Raw genomic sequence first — 17,668 nt, 5'->3', positions numbered from 1 at the left:
ACCTTTACAAAAGTTCTTACACTGACAACCTTCATCAGAATTCGCCATTTAGAATGGCATGTGGTTCAGAGTTCGCCATTTAGAAAGGGAAAATCGCCAAAATGTCATGGTTTTGGTCAAACAATCGAAAACAGCCTGGTCAAGCGTCTCGTGGAGACGTCTGAAGTTGCTTAGACGTCATGACGGCTGTCCAACCACATCGTGCCACGTGTCCGACAAACATGCCATGTTACTGAACGGCTGAGACGTCTTGGCTAAGACGTTTGAGACGGCTTAAGACGTCTGAAACTGGCTAGCTGCTAATCATTACGGCTCGAGACGTTTCCCGTCGGCTTGAGCCGTGTTTGGGCGTCTTGAGCCATTTTTGCCTTTTTAGTCGGCTTGAGCCATTCTTTTCCCTTATTTTATGTTTTTTTTTTTTTTGTTTTTTTCGTTTATTTTTTTGAGACGCCTTGTACCATTTCAAGACGTTTTATATGTATTTCAAGACGCCTTGTTTTTGAATTTATATAGATCACTTAATTTTAAAAAAGAACATTAAGAGAAAATTTGTATTTGCTGATTATCTCACAATATGAAAGTCAGGTTTGTTGTTTATACTGGGGGGAAGTGGGATTTGATTAACGGAAACATTGAATATGTTACCGGTGTTGATTCCAGGAGACGTGGTTTAGAAATTGAAACAGATCATTCATATAATAGTTTTTTAAACTATGTTTCTAAGATGTGTGATACTCCAAACATTACACGGTTGTCATACCGGATGTCTACGTTTACTGATCCCATCGATATTATTAATGATCGAGATGTTAGATTTTTTTTTGATCTGGCGATGCAGAATCCTTTTGAATTATATAAATTATATGTTATTCAAGAGTCTGATGTTGGTTCATCTGGTTTGTCTTGTTTAAACAATTTAAAAGCTCCAGATCTAAATATTCCATTAAAAGAAAGTTTTGACATTTTAAACGATGAGTGTCCAAATTTAGAAAACAATTATGAAAAATCTTTAACGTCTCACAACCAATCAGGTTCTTCATCTATAGTGTTCGATGCCGGTCATATCTTCAATAACAAAGAAGAGATGAAGCTCGAGTTGGGAAAGAAAGCTTTGTTAGAGCATTTCGAGTTTAAAGTTGATAGATCATCTAAGACGCGGTATGAAGTTTCATGCCTGGGTGATGGTTGTGAATGGCGATTTAAGGCTCATGCTATTCCTTGTGGCAATTTATGGTTTGTTAAACATATGAACGATAGTCACACCTGTTCGAAGACGCAAACACACCCACATTTTCGTCAGGCTAACCCAAAGGTTTTGGGACACTTTTTGAAGGAACAACTAAAAGACAGTGGTAGGATATATCGAGCGAAAGAGATTGTCAAAGATTTTAGGCAAAGGTTCGAGGTTGAGATAACAAACCTTCAAGCTTGGCGTGGTAAAAGCTATGCACTTGAACTACTACAAGGAACTACACGAGACTCTTTTGCCGAACTACCAATATATTGTTACAATTTAAAACTTGCAAATCCTGGAAGCGTTACACACATCTTGGTTGATGAGCAGAGTCGTTTTGAAATGGTTTTTGTTGCTTTAGGGGCGGCGGTAAATTATACATTATATACTATAGATTCTGTTATTTTTTTAAAGTAACATGGGTTTTTCTCTAATATCATTTTCATTAATTTTCAGATTCGTAGCTTTATGCTTAATCTAAGACCTGTTGTTATCATTGACGCGGCACACCTAAAGGGTGAATTTAAAGGGACGTTGTTTTTAGCAGTGGGCATGGATGGAAATAATCAGATTTTACCGCTTGCTTATGGCATTGGAAAATCAGAGGATGGTGAATCTTGGACATGGTTTCTCTCAAAGCTTAGAGATTGTGTTGGTGAAATAGCAGATATGGCGATCATTTCGGATAGGGCGAATTCGATACATGTTGGTGTTAGGAATGTGTTTCCACGTGTGTACCACGGCCTGTGTTGTCGTCATTTAATGATGAATTTACGTTTGCCGTCGTCTAAAAAAAAAGAGTACGAGGCACTATGGTGGAAGACGTGTAAATCTTATCGGATGTCTGACTTTACCGAGTCATTTAATGCCTTGTGTCTTGCTGTTCCTCGAATACGCCAGGTTTTAACAAATATTGGGTTTGGTAGATGGGCAAGAGCTCATTGTCCCGGCAATCGATACCACTATATGACATCTAATAGTGCGGAGTCTATAAACTCTTTGTCTAGATTCTCGCGTAAGATGCCGATAACGCAACTTATCGAATTTTTCCGCGAGTCTGTACAAAAATGGTTTTATGACCGTCGATTGCAGGGCATGCAGGAGAGCCATTCACTGACTCAGTGGGCACAGAAGAAAATTTTAAAGAAAATTGAAGGGTCTAGAACCTGGACTGTTGCAGGCATCCGGGTAAACAGCTTTGTTGTTGATGATGGTGGGAAAAGGGGTGTAGTTGATCTTTCGAATCGTTCGTGTAGCTGTCGTGTCTGGCAAGTTTCGGGTTTACCTTGTGGGCATGTGATTGCTGTTTCAAGATTTTTGGGAGAACCTGACTGTAGTCATTATGCTTTCTCGTGCTACTCAAACGAAGTATACAAAAAAACGTATGAAGAATCGATTAATCCTTTGCCTCATAGGTCTGAATGGGTAATACCAGAAGGCCTTGGCAGTGTTTTACCGCCGAATATTACAAAACGTCAATCAGGTCGTCCAAAAGAAAACAACAGAATCTTGTCTCGTGGGGAAGAACCTGTTCCGGTATATTGTTCGCGTTGCCGAACATACGGACATGTTCGTGACGTTTGTTTAGATCCAATGAAATCACAGATTCGTTCACGAAAATCATCAGCCAAAGGAAAAGAGAAAGAGACAGAAACCCAGAGTTCAACGGATGACATTTTCCCATCTTATAATTTAGCAGAATTTTAGTAATATATATTTATTTTTTTATGTTTTTATTTTATGAAAATCATGTAACAAATTCTACTTTTAATTAATACAAGAATTAAATTTGACAATCCGTACGTCAAGCCATCAAAAATTATTTGGTGTGTAGCGCCCGGCGTATAGTTCATCAGCCATGTACCGTCTATATCTGACACAAGCATCCTGCATGTTTACTTCGTTCCATGTTAATGAACGGTTGTTAACTAGATTTTCCAATAGCATACATATGATAACCCCTGAGTTTCGACCAATATGAGCTTCGTTGTCTGGCCACACAACATCCCCCCAATACTCCAAGTCCTGTACACTATCTTTTCTTGATTGTTGCCAGTATGATATACGTCCCAGAAACCATACAAATGGCGATTTAAATTCTAAAAGAATTTGATGTATTTTCCTGTGTATGCAAAATCCTTCTCCGCAGTTACTTACGTTACAGTTAACGGGAAAATAAGCATACATTTTAAACGAACGCATATCTATTTTCATAAGTAACCAGTGGTTTTCGTTGTGCGCTACGGGCATGTAAATCTGGAAAAATTTAAAACATAAATAAGTATTGGAGAAGGTATTATTTTAATGGATTTTTTTTTTAAAATGTGTAAATTCCGAATAATCATAGTTGACAATGTACCGTATCAACCTCCCAAATGGGAGGAAAAAATTCTTTTGTACCGTCTCCAAATCCGTATGCCTCTCTATTTTGTTCTACTATCAGGTTAAAAAAACTAGGCGGGAGAACTGTCCACCGATCATCATTTGACGACATCGCCCGTTGATACATAAGCTTGTTGCACCAGGCATTGATATGCTAAAAAAATATGGTAAATGTTTGACAAAAAAAATACTATAGTAAACGTATTATGTTAATGAAAGTTTTTTCGAAGTTACCGTTTCCTGAATAAATCCGTTTCCACAAAATCCAAGTAAACCGCCCCACCATTCTTTTCCTAGAGGTGTTTTACCCATGTAGGTTGAGTAGCAAGTTGGATTATCGCCGTCATAATAAAACTCTAGAATATTTGGGGACCAATGTTCAAACCCATCGTTTTGGTTTATCCAAATGGTGCGTTGCACAGAATGTGGAATGCTAGAGTAAGACATTCGGTGTGGCATTATTGAGAGAGTGAGGGCACACATATATATATACACATTTTCACGGGATAGTGAGGGCACACATATATATATACACATTTTCAGGGTAAAAAAAAAATAAATAATATAAAACATAAGTTTAATACAAATAGTTATGTTTAAAATTTAAATTAATAATCATTGAATAAATTGGAGGTCGTCCTGTTCTAGCTCCCTGACTAATTCTATAGGAATAAGCGAGTCGTAGAAAAGTGTCAACATATGGCGCCTCATCCTTGTAGCCGTTATGCTTGTTTTTTCACCATCATTTAGGGGTTTTTTGTTAATCAACCGGTCTAAAAATATACAAACCCAAACCCCACAGTCCCCTAATGGTCCTGACTGTTGTGGCACGTCATTTGCATATTCTGTTTGAAACGGAAATTTGAACGGTAAAGGTTTGTTGTCATAGTAACCATGCAAACGAAGCCAATGGTCAAAAACAAAATTGATGTGGCAAACCACTTCGGTTCTTCCTTTATCCAAATCTCGCACACCTATCAAGCTAAAAAAAAATAAAAAACAAACATTAATTATAAAAGTCATCACTGTTGAAATTAAAAGTATAAAATAAATACACTTTAAAATTAAATTTTTACCTGTCATAAATAGTGAGTGTCTCGTTAACGAGGTTGAAAACTCCTAAAAACCAATGAATTGATGGTATAAATAATGGTACATACACCTCGTCAACGCTAGATATCGGAGGAAAAGGCTCTACTTTCCCGTTGAAATAACAGGCGAATTTCTGATCCAGAGTTTGCAAATACATCTGAAAATATGGGGGTAAAATGGACCAACGAGCGGACGGATCTCTTGAATTATACATGTGTAGCATCCATGCAAAAATATAGTAATAGTAATATACGTGGTGACCGGTCGGGCTAAGCCCTCATCCGTTAATAGTCATCACATGTTTTTTATCTATACAAACTTTAATAGTAATATAGTAATAACTCAAATACATGTTAACCAAAAAATAACTTAAAACCGGTCACAAGGGGGATTCGAACTCGGGACGTGTACTTTAGCTAACGACGTGGTGACCGGTCGGGCTAAGCCCTCATCCGTTAATAGTCATCACATGTTTTTTATCTATACAAACTTTAATAGTAATATAGTAATAACTCAAATACATTAAAACCAAAAAATAACTTAAAACCGGTCACAAGGGGGATTCGAACTCGGGACGTGTACTTTAGCTAACGACGTGGTGACCGGTCGGGCTAAGCCCTCATCCGTTAATAATTAGCACATGTATTATATATACACAGAAGTTGTATTATGTTACTTTAACTTTTCAAACATACTAAAAGTTAAATTTAAAAGACATCTTTTTACAAAACAAAAAAAAAACATTACATTACTTAAAAAAAAAAATTACATTACCAAAAAAAATAAAAAAAAACAGACAAACATCTAAATCCAAACCCTAATCGTTTCCCACTGCGAGACATGTTCGAAATCATGTCTTTCATCGTGGCGGAAGTTGATAAGGGCAACCGCCTTGATGTCGTCCTCGCTAAGGCCCTCGGATGAGTTTTCCACAGCCTTGTAGTAATTTTCGAACTTCTTACATTCCAACCGTATAACCCGAAAACGTGAAGATAATGCATCAACGGTACGGCCGTGGTTCGGACCACGGAGTTGTGCAAAATATTGTTGCACCCGGACCCACAGACCACCCTGCCCTCGACGAGGAGGATTCACATACACCTCCTCCCAAGCCTCCACCAAAGCTATGTCCTCAACTTCCGTCCACCCGTGAGAAGCCATGTCGTGTGTGTGTTTAGAAAGTTGAACAATGATGTGGAAGGAAGACAAACGCCGTGTGAAATGTTTAGATTTAGGGGTTTATATATAGGTGGTGAAACTGTTTAAACTGTTTAGCCTGTTGAAACTGTTTAAAACTTCTTGAATTTTTAAGATGTTCAAACGTCTTAAACCCCTTCAATTTATAACAGGTTATAACATATTTAAACACATAGATATATAATACTGATTTACTAAGAAATAAAAAGTAACATACTTGAATTTTAAACTTTATTACTATTTAATACAAAGTACATATTTCATTTGAACTACAATACACTAAACCAAAAATTCCATATTACAACACTGATACAAATATAATCTCTTTGAACTACAATACACTAAATCGCAACTTCCATAAATTTAAAATGGGGTTCCCCAGCCGAAAGTTGATTCCGGAGATTCCCATCAAAACACCTAGTAAAAAATACTGTGGGTTGTGAACTGGTAAGTTCCATCAACACTCACGTATTTTGGCCTAGGTGATATGTAACGGGTTGTTCAAATTTGGTTCTGAGGTTTCCCCGCTTGGTGATGTAACAAGACCTGGCGAACACACTGATGAGAGCCCATTGTGTTAGCCAAAGTCTTATTGACCATCCAAAACGAGAAGAATCGTCATTACCTGAACAACCCGTTTAACCCTTCACGTGTCCGTTGTAGATGAGTTCTTGAACCCGATCAACCCCGCAGAGCACGTATAAGGGGATATTAGACCTGATCCCACCAAAACGGGGAAGGTCTATGTCCGTTGTAGATGACTTCTTAGAACCGGTTGCAGATAACTTCAAAGAACCATTTGTCTTTTAAATCCGGGGGTCTGCCCATTTTTTTTTTTTTAAGCTGTAAACACCAATCTTGTAGAAAATATGGTTAATAAGAAAACATTGTGTATACCTGGGTGGAAAATTGTGACTTAAAAACAGGTTCAAAACGTCTTGAAAATTCCTTCGAAAATCGTGAAACGTCTCAGAAGTCTCAAAAGTCTCAAACGTCTCAGAAGTCTCAAAAGTCTCAAACGTCTCAGAAGTCTCAAAAGTCTTAACAATTAAATAAAACATTAAAAAAATTTAAATTCAAATATCAAAAAAAATAATTAACCTTAACGGCTAGCCACACTCAAACGGCTCAAGCCATTTCAAACGTCTTGAAGCCACTCTCAAACGTCTCAAGCCATCTCTAAAGTCTTAGCCACTTTCAGACGTCTTAAGCCGTCTTTAACGTCTTAGCCAAGACGTCTCAGCCGTTCAAGTAAAATGACAGGGTTGTGGGACACGTGGCATTATGTCATTGGACAGCCGTCAAGACGTTGATCCTAAGTTCAGACGTCTCCACGAGACCGTTGACCAGGCTATTTTTGATGCTTTGACCAAGACGTTGACATTTTGGCGATTTCCCCATTTAGAAATGGCATGTTGTCAGTACTTCACAGAATTCACCATTTTGAATGGCATGTTGTTCTGAATGCGCCATTTAGAATGGCTTTTGTACCTTTACAAATGATTAGGTCTTACACAATTACTGATTATTCCTGGCACAACACTATGCCTCATGTAAAGTCGCCATTTTAAATGGAGTTTGCATTAATTGTGAAATATTTTTGAGAGTGGCATTAGTTGTGAAAGAGTTTTTGAAAGTGGCATCATATCTGCAAAAAACTCCGGCAGTAGATGGTTGTCGGCTAGGGTTGATTAAGTTTGAGGTGCATCGGCTTATTGAAAGTTGGGCCATATAATGATTACATTATGATTATTCTTTATTATGGTCCAAGAAAATTGGGGAGGTTTGTTGGCAATCAATTTTTTTCGGTGGACTTATTTGCACAATTGGGCCTCAGATTGTGAATGGTTGGCCACATTTAATGCTATACTCCATGAAACCGAGGTTGTTACATATTTATTTTTGATTTTATTTGATGGGGTTTTATGGATACATGGTTTTATTCGCCCGGTTATATGCTTGAGTTGATTGTGGCCAGCGACTTTGGTGGGTTTTGCGTTTGTGTCACCAAAGAAATTATTGGCGAATTTAAAGGTGGATCAGGAGCTAAATGCAATCTGACAGAGTTGAAGATCTTTACAATGAAGTTAATTATTTAATTTTGTCATTAGAGTTTCAACCCTATTACATGCCTATTACAATTTTATCTTTAATAAGATACGAAGCTTTGATTGACAAGATATAGGAGGGTCTACAGTTGCGGGGGAAAACGACAATGAAGATTTTGGGTATTTAGCCGATTTGTGAAGATTTGAAGACGACGTCAGATTTATTTTTGAAGATCATTTAAAGAATTGATAGCATCATTCTCGGGGGAATATTGTTGGGTCAAAATAGAGAATGATGTTATCAATTGCGCCGACGTTATTTAGCATAGGATCCTATGAAGAATTGGTAGCAATTCTTTAATTATTTGAAGGATCCTATGTGAAGATTTTGGGTATTTACCCAAAATCGGTTAAATACAAACGATAATGATCCACCCCGGGTGAGCTCCTATATCTTAATGATTGGAACATAGAAAGTTTCATTGATTGGCTAAGAACAATACAAAGGATAATGATCCACCCCAGGTGAGCTCCCTCGGGGTGGTGGCTCACAAATGCACACCCTCCAAGTGAGGTGTAGTACTCTATTTATAGCCCTTTGAGCCTTGTTTTCCAAGCAAGCCGCCTCTTGCTTGGAAAACCTACTAAACTCGCTAAAACACCCGACTAAAATAACTAAAAACGCCATCCTATACAATACAATAAAACTGTTAAACTAAAGTCGTCATAATTGATAACATCATTATCTAATTTGACCCAACAAAGATGACTCCTCGTTCCAGTATTTCCCGTATATAGTGGAACTTTCTTAGAAAGTGCTTAACCCTGTGATAGGGGCTCCTTCATTTGAGCAATGGTTCCTGTGTTATCACAGAACACCTAGATTGGTTTCTGAATACTTGAAACCACATCGAGGTCGGTGATGAACTACTTCATCCAAGCAAATTCTTTCGCAGCATCTGATGCAGCTATTCCTTCGGATTCGGTGGCTGAATCCGCCACTACACTCTGTTTGGAGCTTTTCCAATAGACAGCTCCTCCATTAGGAGTGAATACGAATCCTATTTGTGAGTGAGAATCATCTTGGTCACTTTGGAAGCCAGCATCAGTGTAACACCTTATAGTGAGCTCCTCTTCCACTCCTCCAAACACCAAGAACATATCTTTGGTTCTTCTCAAGTACCTCAGAATGTTCTTTACTTCAGTCCAATGTGTAATACCAGGACTATGCTGAAAACGACTGGTCATGCTTAAAGCATACGAGACGTTAAGTCTAGTACATAGCATACATGATTGAATAAATTACTGAAGCATATGGAACTACTTCCATTTGCATAATTTCAATGTCCGTTGAAGGAGATTGCAATTTGTTCAACACGGTTCCTTTAGTCATAGGAACACCTCCTTTCTTGGAGTTTCCCATCTTGAAGCATGTCGACATTTTTGTCTGTGTACGTTATTTGACTTAGCCCTAGAAGCCGCTTAGATCTATCCCTATAGATCTTCATTCCTAGAATGTAAGCAGCTTCTCCAAGATCTTTCATTGTGAAGCAAGATCCCAAATAGTGTTTAACTTCGTTAAGCATAGGGATGTTATTTCCAATTATTAGTATATCATCCACATACAGGATAAGGAATGATATGGTGCTCCCACTAACCTTTCTGTAAACACAATGCTCATCTTCATTCTTGACAAAACCAAACTCTTTGATCTTCTGGTCAAAATGAAGATTCCAACTACGAGATGCTTGTGTTGATACATATTTGTGGACGCGACTCGACGTCACGTAATTCGGTTTAGCATCGGCTTTACAAGATCGAATATTGGGCCAAGAAGACAAAAGACTTGAACTGGTCCATGGGCTAAGCAAATAGGATGAACCAGATCAACAAAACAAGACATGGGCTTGTTTTGGCGAAACACAAATGGGCCAAGCCCATGTTTGGCGAAACACAAACAGTGTTGATAAAACACATGTGTTTCATCAACCTTTTCCCTGTTTCGTCGAGCATGGATGTGTTTCATCAAGCTTTCTGTTTCACCAAGGTCACTTTCGCCAAGCATGTTCTGTTTCGTAGTGTTTGTGTGTATAAATAGACTGTCACTGGTCTTAGAACATTAGAAGACACATAATAGAGAACACAGAGGAGCACATTGTTGAGAGCACACACACACGAGAGTTTGAGAGAGTTTGCAAAACACATTTGTAAACATTGAGCTTGTAACCGAACCTTTCATACGTATTAATACAGAGGTGTTAATCGGTGAATATTGTGTGTTGTGTATTTGCGTGTTCTATCTCGGTTTGCCTTTCCGGTTGGATTCCGCACAACCTGGTTGGTTTGTACACAAGGATTAGGCGACTAGATCCTCCTAGCCGGACCTAAAAGTGGTATCAGAGCCTTGGCTCTTCTCCTTGTTAAAACCGAGTGTTTTCGGGTGTTTTCCGGGTGTTTGAAGTTTTTATTTTTTTCTTGAAAAATCTGGTCAAACCTTCAAATCTGTTGTGTTTTTGCTTGGTGTTTTGTTAAAAACCTTGTTGTTTATCATGTACTCATGTTAGTTGTTGGTTTTTATTAAACATTTTAGCAAAAATCGCGTGTTCGGAAAGTTTCGTTTCACCGGAAAAATTATTGTGTTCTTGTCACCTTCAAGTTGTTCTTCATAAAAACAACTTTTTGATCTTTGAAAAATTCTTTGGAAACTTGTTTGTGCTTGGAAAATAGTAAACTGATTATAATATTGTTTTCCATACCTGGTTGGTGAAACAGACATGCCTTAGCCGAAAGTAGTCTCTGTTGTGTCAGAACAGGATAAGGGTGAAAAGTTTACCAACCCACTGCAGCTTTTTCGACGAAACACACTTTCAACGAAACAAAAATAAAATTCATTTCGCAAAAACACCATCGGCGAAACACATTTCACTTTTTTCTGTTTCGTCGACCTCTCAAAGCCCACATTAAAAAATCCATTTTGTCAAACTTGGGCCTTAGACTACATTCTGATTCGTCAAGTATAAGGCCCACATTTTGAAAAATTAAAAGGAGATCATTTTCGTCAACTTTAAGTGGGGCCACAATCTCTTTGTTTCGTCAAGACCCAAAACAGAAACATATAAGGATCTGTTTCGTCACTGTTGAGGCCCAAACACTTGTGATTTGTCAAAGATTGGGCTTACATAATTTGGGCCCTGTTCCGTCAATATTGAAAACCCACAAGACACTTTGTTTCGTCAAGCCCAAACAAAACAATTAAAGTTTTGTTTCGTCAATATCATAAAGCCCAAAACCAACAACTTTAAAATTTTGTTTCGCCAAGGAATTATTGGGCCTGTTTCGTAAAGCCCAATTCACCCAAATCTGTGTCGCCAATTATTTTTCTAAGTGGGCTTGTGTTTTGGGCCATTAACTTGTTTCGTCAAAGTTTAAATTATAAATCTGTTTCGTCAAACATTCTATTTCGTCGAAACACTTGTAAATTTAAACAGAAGGGTTGCCAAAGTGATTTAACTGTTTGACTTGAGTGTATTTTTCAGGTATTCATTTTATCAAATTAACGATGAATCCAAGTTGGTGGGGTACTCCGGCTCCGGATGAGGGAAAGTATAGAAATACAAGTTCATCTCCCTCATGGTGGGGTACTCTGGCTCCGGATGGGGGAAAGTATAGAAATACAAGTTTATCTCCCTCATGGGCCGAATCTCCCGTATCGACATCTTCGCAAGCAAATGCTGTATCAACCGGTCAATGGGCATTAGTATCAAATCAAACTCCGAGCATTCAAAGTATCTTATTGAGCGAAAGCGAAACCGGAAGTTTGAATCGACCTCCAAAGTTGATGCACTTAAATGAATATCCCGGATGGGCTCAGAGGTTCAACACATACGTGCTTGGGCAAAATACAGAATTGTGGTTACGTTTCACCACAGATTTCGATCAAGCGATAGAGGTTGCCGCTTCATCTGCTGCTACGTTTGCAGATCTTCCTGAAGATCAGAAAAAGACGTATGATCTGGAAAAGAAAGCATACGCCATTCTTACTCAGGCGTTAAGCAAAGATATTTACCATCAGTTTGTCAGTTTCAAGACAACAAAGAAACTCTGGGACGCGTTGAAGAACAGAGGGGTAGGGAATGAAGCAACACGTCAACTGCGACACGATCTACTCAAGAAAGAATTCGATGGCTTCACGTGTATGGATAAGGAATCGTTGGGAGACATGACAAGTCGGTTCTATCACTTGCTTACTGAATTGGGTAATTTTGGAGTAGTAACAACTCCAGCAGAGGTAGTGAAAAAGTTTGCAGATGCGTTGCCACCTCAGTGGAATAATTTCTTGGAAATTCTGAAGTATAATGGAGTTTTGGCTACAACACACATCAATGACTTTGTTCAGCTCTTGGAAAACAAAGATCAGGAGGAACCTTAAAGGCAAAAAGGGTTCGAGTGCCACAAAATCCTGAAATGTATTATGGAACTTCAAGTACTTCTTCTGCAAAATCCATTGTGCCATGCAATCCTGAGATGTATTATGGAACTTCCAGTTCTTCGTCTGCAAGACCCAGTTCACATGCTCCACTTCAAACGGCGTTTGTCACAAGCACCGATTTGTATGGCAATCAGATACAAGTTCCTGTTAAGCCAGCTCCCACCACAGACTTGTATGGAAATCCACTTCAACCACCTCCTGTTCAACAACAAGCATGTTATGGAAGTACATCATCTGCTGGTCAGCAATCTAAGCCAAATACAGTACGGCTCGACACTTCAAGCTTTTCAAAGGTCAGTGTGGAAGTAGCAAAGGAACACATGGAGCTGCTTAACACTTTGGTGAGTGCGTATTGTGGGTTAGTGGAAGGTCAGATTGGCAACATTAATCTGACACAAGAAGACTATCAGCAGATTGAAAAGGAAGAGATGGATTTGATGGATATCAAATGGGCCTTTGCAAGTGCTGTGAGGAGAGCAAAGGATTTCATGGAAAGAACTGGCAGAACCAGCTTGGAAAGCAAGAAAGACACCAAGTATGGGTTTTATAAGCAGGCAGTGAAGTGTTTCAACTGTGGTGAACGGGGTCACTTTAAAAGGGAATGTACAAGGCCAGCACAGCATGGGAACCAGAATCCCTTCAGAAATCAAGGCAACTAGCAGAACCAGAACAGGAACAATGAGCGTACGTTGATACCTGTCAACAACCAAAGTCAGGCGGGACCATCAAATGCCAACCAGGCACTTGTGGTTCAAGTAGATGAAGGTTGTGATTGGTCAATCCAGTTGAGTAGTGATGCTCCGGATGGAACAGCGTGTTTTGCTGAGGTTGTCAAGGCTTTAAATCACGCCAGTGGTGGAGAATCTTCCGCCAATGGTGGTGAATCTTCTGAGGATGAAGACTCTTCTGGTTACAGTAGAAGTTCAGATAAAGAATCCTCGAGTTCAGGCGATGATCAGGTGGATGACACATCAAGTGCGTCAGTTGATGCAGATATTGATGAACTTTTGGAGGAAGTTGCAGCAGGAACTGACAGAAGATCTATTTTGGTGGATCAAGCTGCTTATTCTTCGTCTTCTCTCCATTCAGCCTTTATGGCTAATGTCGACAGTTCATCAAGTCAGGTATGTGTCGATGAACCCACTGCTGTTATCTGTGATAATTGTGATAGTTTGAATGTTAAATGTGCTGATTTAGAGGCAAACATGTCTGAGTTGCAAGGCAAACATGATGCTTTACAAGCTAGTTTGTTTGATTTGCAAGACAAACATGTTGCATTGAATGATAAGTGGTGTGAGTTGCAAAGCAAACACGAGGCTTTGCAAGAGAAATATGATGTGACGTTTATCCACAACCAGAAGTTGACCGTGGATCTTTCAAAGTGCACTGAAGCCAACATGTTTTATGAAAACCATGAAAAGGAATTTAAATCGGTAATTGAGAAATTAAAGAAAGATAAAACCGAATTAACTAAAATGGTTTCCAGAAAACAAACTGACATTAATTTGTATATAACTCGCCTTGAGATTATGCAAAAAGAAATGGCTTGTGTGAAAATGGAAAGTGAGGCGATCCAGCTCAACCTAGACAGTTATTTGAGCTCTAGCTATGTGTTGGATCACATCATCGACGTTCAGAAAGAGAAACAGGATGTCACATGCATAGGTTACAAGAAATGTCCACCACCAGTGAGACACAATTATGATGCAATGCCTGACGAGGAGGATAGAACTTTCTTTGAACCATCTGTTCCTCTAGATGTTAAGGAATTTGCTACAGGTCTCGGATACAAGAAAGAAGTATCATCAGATTCAGATGTATCAGCAGATACATGCGTGTCTTCTGCTGAACTGAATCAGGATCCTCCAATTATTATTGAGGATGCTGATTCTTCTGATGATGAATCCGATGATACTAACCCAGCAAAGTCTGATGCGGAAATCAAAGAAGAGGATATACCTCTTGAGAATCATATTCTATGTGATCCTCCTGCAAAACCCGCTAAGACTGTTGCAATCCAGTCCTCGTCTGCAAAAAAGTCGGAGAGTGTGAATTTGCTATACACTCTTGTTGGTGATGATAAAATTAATTCGACAAAGATTTTCCTATTAAAAATGTTAATCAATCCTTAATCAGTAAAGTCTTTGAAAATTCGACAAGTAAGTTTTTGGGAAAGACAGGATCACGTGTTACAGTAACACAATGTCCTCCTATTCCAAAGGCCGAAGTTCGAAAAAAATTTGGCAATAAGAAATTACCAACAGTGCAAAAACAGCAAAATCACACCAAGCCAAAAAGAAAATCAACGACTCAAGGTCAAAAGAAGCCGAATCAGAAAAGGAACAAGGATGTGAACTTTGTGAAATCAAAGGGAACGGACAAAATCGAAACATTTGAAAACAAATCTAACTTAGATTTTGTTAAACAAGCAAAAGTTTTGAAAAGGAATGAACCAAACAGTTCGAAACCTAGTACCTCGGGATCACAAAGTTCATCATCGGCAAGACGATCACATGATACTTCGGGGTTTGTTGAACGAAGATCATGCTTTGAATGTGGTACAATTGGACATGTAATTCGAAATTGTCCATATCTTCATAAACAAAAAGGGAAAGTTGATGATCCCCGTGACCAAACTGACCGCAAGCGATCTGTTTCTGTAAAACAAGATCCCCGTCTTGTAAAAGAAAGGGAAAAGAAACAGAAACGCCAACAGGTCAAGAAAACTGAAAAGGCAATTAAAGCCGACGTGGTTAACAAAACATCTGTTTCTGTAAAACCAGACAATTCATAAACTTCAGACAACCATGAAGTTAAGATTTTAAAGAATAACACTGGTAAAACAAAACAGACCTGGAAACCGAAAACGGTTAATGAATCAGGGGGGCCATCACAATTTACAAATCATCAAAGAAAAGAAGTTATTGTTGTTGATGAAAATGGAAGACCCAAGACCACAATGGCTTGGGTCCCCATCTCCAACTAATCAATTGAGTTCATGTGCAGGGTGTTCCAGGAGGAACTATCAGTAGTCATTGGATTGTTGATAGTGGGGCATCCAGGCACATGACAGGCGACATGAAGCTTCTCTACGATGTCAAATCTATTAGAGGAGGTTATGTTGCTTTTGCTGGAGATAAGGGCGGATATATTACGGGTGAAGGAATGATATCCAACGGGATTGTCAGCTTTGATAAGATCAACTTTGTGCAACAACTTGATCACAATCTTCTTAGCGTTTCTCAAATCTGTGACAAGCAGTTCTCAGTTCACTTTGATGCTAATGGATGTTATGTGCTGAAGCCCGGCTTCAAAATTCCAAAAGAATGGATTCTCTTGTCTGCTCCAAGGATAAATGATTTGTACGTCCTTGATATGAGCCAAGCTATTACTACGTCTGCACAAGCAACTTGTTTTGTTTCCAAAGCCACAGAAAAAGACTCAATCTCTTGGCACGGACGAATGGGTCACATTCACTTACGAAAAATGAATCATTTGGTATCAAATGAATTGGTGAATGGTGTTCCTCTTAAAAACTTCCATCTTCAAGACGTCTGTGCTTCGTGCCAGAAAGGAAAACAAACGAAGAAGCGACACCCTACAAAGAAGATCAACACGGTGGCAGTTCCTCTTGAACGTTTGCACATGGATTTGTTCGGTCCTGTCAAGCACAAAAGTATTCGGAATGATCAATACTGCCTTGTGATTACTGATGACTATTCAAGATTTTCTTGGGTGGCGTTCATGGCACACAAGAGTGAAACCTTTGGTATTATCAAAAACTTGATCATTCAGATTGAGAATTTGTATAAGTTAAAGGTTAGGCGGATACGTAGCGAGAATGGTACTGAATTTAAAAATCATGCCATGGCGGAGTTTTGCACTTCAAAAGGTATTCTTCACGAATTTAGTGCAACTTATACTCCTCAACAGAATGGCGTCGCTGAACGTAAGAACCACACATTGATCGAGACTGCTAGGACAATGTTGGTAGAGTCGCAGTTGCCCATTCCATTCTGGAGTGAAGCTGTGGCCTCTGCATGTTATACGTTGAATCGAGTCCTTACAGTCAAAAGGCACAACAAGACCTGTTATGAGCTTCTTCACAAACGGAAACCAGATTTGTCGTATCTTGAACCGTTTGGAGCTCCGTGCACAATCATCGATCCTAATGGAAAGTTTGGGGCTAAAGCAATTGAGGGATACTTTCTTGGGTATGCCACCCCGAACTTAAGAGTCTGGAATCTAGAGACAAAGAGGGTCGAGGAATTGTCTGAGGTCAGAGTACAAAGGCACACTTTGCCAGTCAAATGTCCTGGTCAGCCTTGGATGTTTGAGTACGATGACTTTTTCAATTCGATCAATGTTGAAGCCGTTGAAGAAAATGCTGCGGCAAGGATGTTTTTCGAGAGTGACAATGCAACAGTTTCACCGGTGGTTCGTCCAATTCTTGTCAATCAAGAACCATGTTCGGTGAACAACAATGCTCTCGACAATGAGGATTTTCACGATGCTGCCGAATTGAACGAATCTTCAGAGGATGTTGAATTTCTAGATGCAGATCAAGAAGTCCCTACAACAGCAGTTCATGGTACTTCAGAGGGTACTCCTCCAGTGGATGCCCCTAGAACAGCTGAAGCGACTGCATCATCCTCTTCGTCAATTCCGGGCATTGATTTAGTTGTTGATCTCAATCTCAACAACCTGGGTATAAATATTCCAGTTCGAGATAATCCTGAAACAAGGATTCATAATACCCATCCTCAACAAAACATCATCGGAAATGTGCAAAGTGGCATTCAAACGAGAAACATGTTGCGGAACAACAACAATGCAGGCTTGTATGCAGCGATTCGAGAATCCGGGCAACAAAATGATTGGTCTTTCGCGTGTTATGTCTCACAGGAAGAGCCAAGAACTTGGAAAGAAGCCATGAAAGATAACTCATGGGTGGAAGCAATGCAGGAAGAATTGCAACAATTCCAGAAGCTTGGTGTTTGGAAACTCGTAGAGAAACCTGCTGGTTACAAGAAGATTGGTACCCGTTGGGTGTTCAAATGCAAAAAGGATGACCGTGGAGTTGTTATTCGAAACAAAGCACGTTTAGTCATTCAAGGTTTTCGTCAGATAGAAGGGATCGACTACAACGAAGTGTATGCACCTGTTGCACGTCTGGAAGCAATTCGAATCTTTCTAGCCTATGCGTCCTTCAAAGGATTCAAGGTT

At 39.2% G+C, this 17,668-nt stretch overlaps 2 protein-coding genes across 2 annotated transcripts; one reads left to right on the top strand and one right to left on the bottom strand.

Annotated features, from left to right (window-relative positions):
* Positions 1-668: 668 nt before the first annotated feature.
* Positions 669-2,942, top strand: LOC110932157. The gene is made up of 2 exons (XM_022175515.2): positions 669-1,603; positions 1,691-2,942. Exons 1-2 carry the CDS (start codon positions 725-727, stop codon positions 2,939-2,941), a joined length of 2,130 nt encoding a protein of 709 aa, XP_022031207.2. The 5' UTR covers positions 669-724; the 3' UTR covers position 2,942.
* Positions 2,943-8,880: 5,938 nt separating this feature from the next.
* LOC118490520 (secreted RxLR effector protein 161-like) lies at positions 8,881-9,394 on the bottom strand. Its single transcript, XM_035988200.1, has 2 exons — positions 9,260-9,394; positions 8,881-9,183 (listed from the first exon to the last, which is right to left on the bottom strand). Exons 1-2 carry the CDS (start codon positions 9,392-9,394, stop codon positions 8,881-8,883), a joined length of 438 nt encoding a protein of 145 aa, XP_035844093.1.
* Positions 9,395-17,668: the final 8,274 nt, after the last annotated feature.

This window comes from Helianthus annuus, chromosome 3 (genome assembly GCF_002127325.2).
Source record: "Helianthus annuus cultivar XRQ/B chromosome 3, HanXRQr2.0-SUNRISE, whole genome shotgun sequence".
Classification (NCBI taxonomy): domain Eukaryota; kingdom Viridiplantae; phylum Streptophyta; class Magnoliopsida; order Asterales; family Asteraceae; genus Helianthus; species Helianthus annuus.
This window is presented reverse-complemented; position numbering and strand designations above follow the sequence as displayed.

What these genes read in the sequence shown, in the direction of transcription:
- LOC110932157 (XM_022175515.2), top strand. Translation starts at nt 725, where the DNA reads ATGTGTGATACTCCAAACATTACACGGTTGTCATACCGGATGTCTACG. An exon ending in TTGTTGCTTTAGGGGCGGCG is followed by an intron (nt 1,604 to 1,690) that starts GTAAATTATACA and finishes ATTAATTTTCAG; the next exon opens with ATTCGTAGCTTTATGCTTAA.
- LOC118490520 (XM_035988200.1), bottom strand. Translation starts at nt 9,394, where the DNA reads ATGTCGACATGCTTCAAGATGGGAAACTCCAAGAAAGGAGGTGTTCCT. An exon ending in AAGTAGTTCCATATGCTTCA is followed by an intron (nt 9,184 to 9,259) that starts GTAATTTATTCA and finishes AGTCGTTTTCAG; the next exon opens with CATAGTCCTGGTATTACACA.